Below are 10,056 nucleotides of genomic sequence, written 5' to 3'. Positions count from 1 at the left end.
CCCCCCCACCTATCCCATCTGTGGATTCAGATGGACAGATCCCTTTGAAATGATCATTGATGTTAGCAATTTTGCTTGTAAAATAAATTAATAAATAGATAACTAAGAACAATTTTTTACCAAATTATAATGATATTATTACTAAATGTTATGTTTGTGAAATCAATATTTTTTTTTATATTTCTTCTTTAATAAAAGCACCTACCGTTATACGGTCTATATCATTCCTGGTTAAAAACCACAAGTTATCAAGCAGATGGTAGTAGTCATTCCACGTTATTTGTCCGATGAAAAGTTAATATATATATATATATAATAAGAACATTTACTGTTACGACTACACTGTAATGCGCCACGTGCTGGCTGGTATGCAGACTTATCGAGACAACCTGTTAAACCCTATGCTCAAAGTGGGCCATTGAAAAGTAAAACGCATTTTTACCTCAGGCGAACCAGCCTACGAAACAAACCGTTAAATGCAATGTTAAACGGTAAGCGTGAAACTGGTTTTAGTAAAAGTCCAAGAAACGTCCGGTAGATTGGCTAATAAAAAACGTTCCAGGTTTTTATTTAGTTTTAATTTGCTTAAAGCTAAGACTGACATGAATTCAAAATCTCCGTTGCCTTACATTTACAAGACAATGACACATTTCTGAACAGAAGATAACAATAGTGGAACCAATAGTCGCCACTACAGCTGAGCGTAAAGGAATGTTCTAATATACGTACACACACACACACACACAATAAATAATATTCCAAAATAAAAAATCCTGCATGTTAAACACAAGACAATTCTATAAGTAGCCACAAACACACATCTGTCATAGTGAAAGTTAGTAATTACAGTATATTGAGATTATCACTAATTATTCGAGTTCAAAAATCGAGATATTGATATTAAAGACGTTGAAATTGCAACTGGTTCGGTTGTAATCAAACACCAGCTGAAAACTGTCAGTTGTCAAGTGCTTTCCACAGTAGAACTAAAAATACTCCGAACTGCCGCAAGGTGTAAACAATTTGAGAAAATTAGGTCAACTCAAAATCACCAAATAAATCAATGCTCGAAATTTACCTTTATGTATTATAGTTCATAATAGTATCCAAATGAACCATTAACATTATTCAAAATTAGAGATAGCACTAATCTAAGTTAGACTAAAACCGTGCAGAAATATTAGCTCACAAATTTATGTACAGTAGCCATGATTCAAAAACACATTCGACGATTCTTGGCCTAATTAATTTATTATGTTATTCAATTTTTGTTAACTTAAAATTTTGCTAACATAAGGAATAGACATACAAAATTATAATGGGTAAAATTATTGTTACGTCTCCGTTTGTTAATTGATTTCCCGTAAATTCGTTCGATGAAACTAGCGAAACAAGTCCTTACTTAATAAATCTGGTTTATTCTTTCCGAAAATAACTTTACGATACACTTAATTTCAACAAGGTCGCGCTAAAACAAACGCTATAACAACGAACGTGCTCAACTTCAATAATACTCTCTGACTGCAGATCAATTACTCACTGTCTACACACACTATCCCGTCACGTTGTCACCCTCTTATATATATACCAGACTACCCTATATCTAGTAATCTCCCGACTATTCCCGAAGGTTCGAGAGGTGGCGTGACACTAGTCACGTGACCTCGCTGACGCAACACTATGAGCAAAGGTATTGGATTGACGGCACATTTATTTATTAACCGTTTTTAGGAAATTTGCAATTGAATTGTTTCAGTGGGCATCTACTAGTTCTATATATTTGTCTAACTAGAAGTTGTAAACCAAATCACAAGAAAACAAAAGTAAATTTTTTTTTGCTAGATTTTTTACATTACAGGCTTCACCTTCAGTAGTCATTTGGGACTCACTTCATATTGTTATTTCTTATTCAGATTAATAAGTAAATGAAAAATTAATTATGTTGTCATGATATAAAAGACTGTTTTGTTCAGATAATATTGATTAATTTAATTTTGTGAGTGAATGTTTTATTATTGTTTAGTTTTTATAATATGAGTTAAAAGCAGATGATTGTAGGAAGTTTTGTTAATAATTCTTTGATTTTGAGAATATTGAATGTCACTTGCAATATATATATTGATGTAGAGTATATAGAAGGTGGACGGGTGATTAGGTAATAAAGATATAAATAGCGTGAGACAAGCGGGAAGCAGCAAACAGACAGAAGTAGACAGATAATAGCAAAAGAGAATAAAGTTGGTGTAAAGTTAACTACCGTAGAATTGATAGGCCTAATGTTTAATATGTTAGAGTGAAACTAACAATTGAAAAGAAGATAAGAAAAATAATTTTAATCTGTCAAAGAGTGGTTCTAAAGTAATTGAATCAGCCTGAGTGCACTTTGACAAAAGGAGCAGAGGATCTTCAAAAGAAAGAAGACCAAACGATTACAATGACTCATGCCACAATTGTAAGTGAATCACAGAAAATACTAGTGTGATAGAAATAGAGAAGATAGTTCGGCTTGTTAACTGAAATTCTAAAGTATTTGAATAGGCCTAAGTAAATATTTGACAAGAAGGAGAGAACTACATATATAGTATTTATGATATTTTCATAATATCTATAGTGGTGAAGAAGTTATTGTACATACGTTAACTTGTTCTGAATATATATATTATTTTGAAAACAAGTTAAGTGCGTGCTGTTTATTCATCATTGAATTTATCGCTAACAAGTCACAGACACCTACAGTAGAAGAATCCTAAGCCCAACAACAACATAGTATATATATATATTTATACTATTAAGAAATATAACTAAAAGCCTTTTTATTTTGACAATTGGCAAAGAATAGGTTTTTAAATTCTGACATATGTAAACTATCATTTCAGTTAAAAAATACCCAAAATCTATCTCATATTGTAATACTTGTATGTCTCCATATATGAAATTGGTAAGAGTACAGTTTGTTAAACTCCTCTGATGTTCTTGTTTTTTCTTTTGGTTTGAACATGAAGATGGTGTAGGGTTTTGTCAACTTTTTCTCCAGTGCTCCTTGAAAGAAGCTATTCAAAGGAATAAGATACGAGTAAATAAAGTTCCAGAATCAGTTATTAGAAATATGTTCAAGAAATTAGAGATTCCTGACATGGAGCAAAATAAGTGGGAGAAGAATAGCTTGATTATAGACACATCAGTCAACACCAGCTGGTTTAAAAGTCATCTGTATGTATGTATGTGCTGTATTAAAATATGCTTTAGAGATTTGTTGTAATGGGAAGTATATTAAAGGTGGAACAGATTATGAAATGTAATATCTGGGATACATAAGTGTAATTATAGATATTCCACAATTAGGGTATAAGATCTAACAGATTAATCAGTGTGTTAGAGGAATAGATTAAAAAATCCAAAACTTCAATATTGGTAAATATACAAGTACCCTTTATTAAGATTTATAAAGTTGAAGGATATGTTAAAGGAATAAGCTATGTAAATTAAGATATTTGTATTGACAGTATTGGTAAAGACTTAAGAATAAGGATTGATAGTCTGTTAAAGCTGTAATATGTGTTAAAGAAATGTGAAACATTTATTTTGTATTTCTTTAAGTACAGGTAGGGATTCCATAGTAAATAATAAGATCTATCCAGTAAAGTTTGAAAATACATTTAAAAGGATAAATTAAGAAATATGAGAATTGTATATTTTTATAATCTGTATTGTTTGATATTCTAAAATAAGTATCTAGGACCAATTAAAGTTGAAAGATGCAGTAAGGAGTAAATTTATGTATTTCTAATTAACTGAACTGGTAGAAATTCTTGAACGGGGACCTTAGATCTTTTAATTAGATATAAGAAACAGATACCAAAGTTAGTAAAACTAAGTTTTAATTTGATATTAGAAATAAATACTTTGTATAGATTCTTAAGACATACTGGAAGAAGAAAAAGAGGAAGTTATGTAAAGAAACCCTAGAATTCTGTAATAAATTATATATAGTTTTTATGAATCTTTGAAAGTCATTCAATCTAGAAATATTCTAAAATCTTCAATTTACTTAGAAGGATCTTTTTAAAGAAATTATTTAGATTTAATATATAATGTAAGCTACAAGCATAAGTGAATTGTTTTAAAACTTGATTCCTTTAAATCAAACTTCAAAGTGTACTTACAGATGATTGATAATAATAATTCATTATTTATAACAGATTTGGATAGCTTTTTAAACAGTAATGTTTTCAAATTTACTGATGACATTAAGACTGGAAAGAACTGATTCTTTTTGAGGATGCTTCTTAGATTGAAAATAACATTCATGGTCTTACTTGATTAGTCAGGATTGGGAAAATTATTTTTAACATTGAGAAATGTAAAATCACATAATTGGGATGTAAAAATGTGGAAATGTTATTAGAAAATGTTCTGGAAAATTAAAGGATTTAAAGTTATTGTTGATAAAAATCTGAAAAGCCCTGTGCTGAGTGTTTATGTTGAAAATTTATTGAACCTAAGAGCAAGAAGGTTAGTGTAACTTTGCTTAAGAATGGCCGTGCCTCATTTGGAGTACTGTGTGTAGTTTTGTCCCTGTCAATAAAAAAGGGTATCAATGGATTGTACATAGATTAAAATACCTGATTTAACTAATTTTAAAGTATGAAGAGATACTTAAAATGTTGATCTTGTTTTACTTTGAGCAAAAGAATATTAGAAACTTGATTCAAGTGTTAAAATGTTTTAGGAGTTTGTACAATCTTCCTATTTAAGTAGTGGAATGAAAAGTTTGGAAAATTCAGTTTTATATTTTTAGCATTTATAACATTATGCCTCATTTATAGGTCAGTGATTTTGCTTACCAGAAGAAACATAGTATATTTTTCTATTATAGGAATAAAATAATCAGCCTCATACACCATGCTGCCATCAATCCATATTACAGTATAGAAAAGGATGAATCAGAAAAGGTAGACCAGAATCTTGTTTTTGACAGTAAAAAGATAAATTCAAGACTAAATGTTTAGTTAATGACCATCACTGCTTAATATTTATTGACTGTAGAGAAAAAGTTTACCATAATTACAAAGTTAAATAATTTTTAATAACAGATTTTTAAAAATATTGAGACTGCTAAAACAAAATAAAAAATCCTAAATGCTCAAAATATGATCTTTAAAAGTAAACTTTTTTATGTGAAAAATTAGCAGTCAGCTCTAGGTTAAAGTTCATGTGTAATAATGACCTGAAAACACATTTATAGTTGTAATGTGTTAGATAATGACAACTATTTATAAGAATGTCCGAGTGAAAGTAGAGTGTATAATAATGTATGAACCACAACATATCTGCTATATCCAGTGCCAACAAGGCCTTTTGCCCATGACCAGGGCTCTTCAGGCTGGTTGAGATGCTTTTATATTATCAAATTATTTGAACAACTGTTTCTGTATGAAATGTAATTTGTATCAGTTTTATGTAAGTCACTACACATCATAATCAGGGTAGGTTTATATTAACACTATATTATTCAGTGTATTTTATGTATAAAATTGTTTATTTTTACTTGAATTAACCTGCTCATTATTCAGAAGAACTGATTTACCAACAAGCTAGTTTTCTTTATGCTAAGTTACAATGTTTGTTTTTAAATGGGTTAACAGATAAGTGCACATATTCTTTCAGCAAAATAGCATATTTTCTTAATTTTAGAGAAACAGAGGTGTTATTGCATAGCACATTGACCACCAGTAACACCTCACCCCCTTATATTTATACAAAACTCAATTCATAGAGTTGTTCTTGGCAAAATGATAAAAATAAATAAATATTTAGCACAGTTGAGTCATCCATTAAAACTTATAGAGGGGTCAATATTTTGGTTGGTGGGTGACCTCCAGATTTGAATCAATATCTTACTCTAAAACCATTTGTGCTAGAGACTAATGTCATGTGTCATTTTATTGAAAATTCTGCTGAAACTTGAAAAAGTCATATGAGATTTATTTGGAAAACAAGCAAAGTTGCCCTTTAACGAAGTTTATGACCTTGGGGTGAAACCAAAGAAATAAAATTCTGGGAAAAAATTCCATAGAAAATTGGTTTCTTTTTTTTTTCTTAATCTCCAAAGAAAATATTCATTGTTTGCTGTGGAAATAAAAATAGCTGGCAAACATTTTATTTGATTCAAATGACTATTATGACTGATTCATGGTAACAGTTGCCATTTCTTCATAATCAAGAGAAAATATGTTTTATTTAAATGAGATAGACATCCATATCAAGAGTATTTCAGAAAGAGTTCTTTGAGCATCCAAAATGGAAATCCTAACTTTAGGCCTTTTTTTTTAATGCTACTTTAAATCTTAAGCCTCGTGATGGCCATAGTTAGATGGTATGAAATATAAAAAGTTTTCAGATCATTGACATAGGTTATCAAACACCTTTAGAAAACTACACCAGTCATTGCTGCTTTATCAGGTTCTTTAGACTCTCAGTCTTTTTAAGATCTTGACCTTAGAACTTTTCGCCTCTTGTAAAAGATAAATTAAGACTTACACATTTAACACTGCACAACATATTCTCAATAGGTATCCAAAATTCATCATCCTTCTGTAGCCAGTGGTTCTGTCATAGTTTCCCCTATTAATGCATGAATTTATGTAAAAGTCCCCAACATTTTTCATTAGTTCTGACCTTGTATATATCTGCAAAGATGTTAGGAACAAAGCTTCCTCTCCTATACTTCTGTGTTGGATTTATCTGAGCTATTCCAGAAAAACCTCACTTTCTGATGCACTGGTGGAGAGGGGAGGAAAAAAAGACTTCACTCTGGTAAATAGGGATATATCTCTGAGGGCATTGTTTATAGTAAACAATGCTGATTCACTCTGGTAAATAGGGATATACACAGTGTGGTCATAAGTAAATAGACACCACCTTTTCAGAAAAAATTACATTTTTCAGTCATATTCACATGAATTAATATCTAGTAGATCTTCCTTTCGCTTTGTGGAGTTCGTTGATTCTTTGGGACATCATGAGAATCATCCCTTGAATTTTAGATTGTGGGATTTTCGCCCACTCTTGCTTCAAAACTTAGAGTAGATCGCTCATCGAAGTTGGGTTTTTTTATTGTTTCTTGACTTGCTGGTCGAGTATGGCCCAGGGGTTTTCGATGGGGTTCATATCAGGAGATTGGCTCGGCCAGGGCAACTACTGGACACCATTTTCTTCCTGCCACTTTTGGGTGTTTCTATCAGTGTGACACGGTGCTCCATCTTCCTGGAACAACGTTGTGTTCTTGTCCACGAAACCCGAGGAATAAAGTGGCAAGAGTCCTTCCTCCAATATTTCGACATATTTCTCAAAATTTATGTTTCCAATGCACTCCACTAAGCTCGATCTCCCACCAACCCAAACCATCACGCTGAAACCACCATGCTTCACAGTTGGCTGCAATCTATTGAGCCAAAACTCTTGGTGAGGCATTCTCCAGACCCATATCCTTCCACTGTCCGAAAATTGAGTAAATGTTGATTCGTCTGAGAACAATACGGTCTTCCAAAAGTCCAGAGGCTCGGTCATCATACCACTTGTCTACTTCTTTCATCTGACTATGTTGGCAGGTCTTAGTAAGGGCTTCAGTCTAGCTGCTCTGTAACGATAACCCAATCTGTGGAGAATCCGTTGAACAGATTTCAGGCTCATCCCACCAACTTTGGCCACTTCTGCAGTCGTTAATCTGGGACCCATTTCGATGCTCTTATTGACAGCCCTTTTTGTTCTCTCTGATGGACCAGGACGACCCGGACGCTGCTCAGTTGTTTCCTTGCCATGTTTCCTGAACTGCCCGATGATTCTGTTGACTGTCGAAAGCATGATTCCCAAATTCTGCGAAATTTGCCGCTGACTTATTCCACCATCTGCTTGCCCAACTATTCTTCCTCTAACAAAATCTGACAATTCGAGAGAACCTTGAGTTCTAGGCATGTTGTAGCACAAGATAATTGGTGTGCAAACCATTTTCATTTATATAGTGCTCTGTGAACACAAATTAGTTAGCATAAATTAGTTAAATGATGAAAAATTAGGTGTCTATTTACTTGTGACCACTCAGTGTATTTAGCCAATCTCATTGAGTTGCCCCTCCCACTACTCCATTCTTTTGAAACCTCTTGTCTAATCCCACCTATCTTTTTTGACTAAGAGTTTACTACCAAGAGAAAGAACAGTTTCCTATGTACAAAAATCTGATAGTCATTTGTAAATAGCTTGAAGGAGAAAGTCGTAATTTCACCGAAACTGTTGAAGTGTGATAACTAAGTTGTTGCTCTGAACTGGTGTGAGACTTTTATAAAGTCATATATAGCTTGTTTAGAAACCTAGATAAATTTCAGGAGTTTTGTGTGCACTAAGACAGTAAGTCAAACATTTTATTTTCCAAAATGTATATTTGAAGCCTACAAAAATTAATCTCTTCACCCTCCACTCAGAAGAATAAATGAAGATTACAGCGAGGCTTAGCAAGTACAATGCATAAAATTTTGTAACACTGTAAGTACTCAAAATCTTTGTTTTTCAAAGTATTTTTTATTTATTCTTCTTTGCTTTAATAAAGATTGCTAAAATTTAAGCATTTGTGAATAACTAGTATTTATTGGTTGATGAATAAGTTTGCTGAAAGGGAAATAGGATTTTATAACTATACATACAAATAATATCTTTGTATGCCTATACGATATATCATTAAATTCCAAATATCCCAGAAGGATGACAAATACTCAAACACTTGTGATGTTTATTGGATTGGCTGTGAACCATATAATAAATATTTCACAGGTTCAAAGTGCAATCTTATTACTTCGGGAATTCTCGTAAACACTGTAGGATACATAAGCTGATAAATTTCACATCATGTTCTCGGAGAAGGGGTCAAGTTGGCTTATTTCTTTGCATATGCTTTGTTGCTCTCGAGAGTATCATATTATGGTGTCATGTAAACAGTCTAATAACACAAGCAGTGATTTGTTGCTTTATTTTCAGAGAATTTCTACTTCAGTCACTGACAGTAAAATGAACACAGAAAATAAATGTGAAATGTTTAGCAGTTAAAACTCTCAATAGAAGTACTTTGAAACTTCGTAAACAATAATAATAAAAGTGCACAGCTGCTCATTTTATTTCTGATTTTACAGCTTTTCTTTATACTTTGATGATTTGTTTGCTGACTGAAGAATCAAACATATTGTTAGGGTAGAGTTAACAGATAAAATATAGTTTTACAGAAAAATTATTGTATGTTTACTTAGGAGGTCTTACAGGTTACACACATAAAATTTGAGATTTTTGAGACAAGAAAAAGTATTTTCAATCTTAATTTAAATTTATTTTGCAAAAAAAAAAAAAGATTCAATATATTCAAGGACAAATCTTTAGTAAAAATACTTCATTAAAAAAAAAACTGACTTTTCGTGTACAAATGACATGTAATGTTTACTAAAAGTCTGCCAAATTTTGTGACAATACACATACTGTATTACAAGTTATAGTATAGAAAATATTAACAAGTATAAAGTGGTTAGGATGTTGGTCAAATCAACCCAATCTATGTTGAGAGAGTTACTTACTTATAAATATGAAAAACTGCCATGATTAGCATTATCTCAAAGAAAAGTAATGAACTAAGTCATCCAGACAGTTACCGGCCAGTTAGCTTCCTTAACTGTATAGGTAAACTGCTAGAAAAGATAATATCTGCAAGACTACTATTCAACCTTGAAACCAACAATGTATTAATTAACATTTAGAATACATCTTGGAAACACTGCCAGACAGCCGACCACTTGGGACAATTAAATGAATCAATTTTCAAAGGTTTAACCCCATCGACATGGGTCAAAAGCCATGTCATTGCATTTGTTGACTTGCATTCAAAATTTTATTGAACTACTATTTTATGAATATATGTCAATAAGTTTGGTATTAGATTGTAGATTCTAATTCAAATTTTAGTATTATACATTAGTCAATTTCTTAATTTAAAAGAAAATATTAAAAGAATACACCTAATTA

At 31.7% G+C, this 10,056-nt stretch overlaps 1 protein-coding gene across 4 annotated transcripts in view; it reads left to right on the top strand.

Moving 5' to 3' along the window:
- Nucleotides 1–10,056, top strand: part of LOC106459379 (L-seryl-tRNA(Sec) kinase-like) — a 25,985-nt gene that overhangs the window by 5,306 nt on the left and 10,623 nt on the right. For 3 of the 4 annotated variants that reach the window (XM_022385847.1, XM_022385846.1, XM_022385848.1), the window contains exons 4-5: nt 3,003–3,210; nt 4,877–4,985. In XM_022385847.1, coding sequence (XP_022241555.1) covers nt 3,003–3,210; nt 4,877–4,985 — 317 coding nt within the window. The remainder of the gene's footprint in view (nt 1–3,002; nt 3,211–4,876; nt 4,986–10,056) is intronic. The other variant, XM_013918995.2, reaches the window with a different exon arrangement.

This window comes from Limulus polyphemus, unplaced genomic scaffold, assembly GCF_000517525.1.
Source record: "Limulus polyphemus unplaced genomic scaffold, Limulus_polyphemus-2.1.2 Scaffold599, whole genome shotgun sequence".
Taxonomy (NCBI): domain Eukaryota; kingdom Metazoa; phylum Arthropoda; class Merostomata; order Xiphosura; family Limulidae; genus Limulus; species Limulus polyphemus.
The sequence above is the reverse complement of the archived record's forward strand: the minus strand, read 5'-3'. Positions and strand labels throughout refer to the sequence as shown.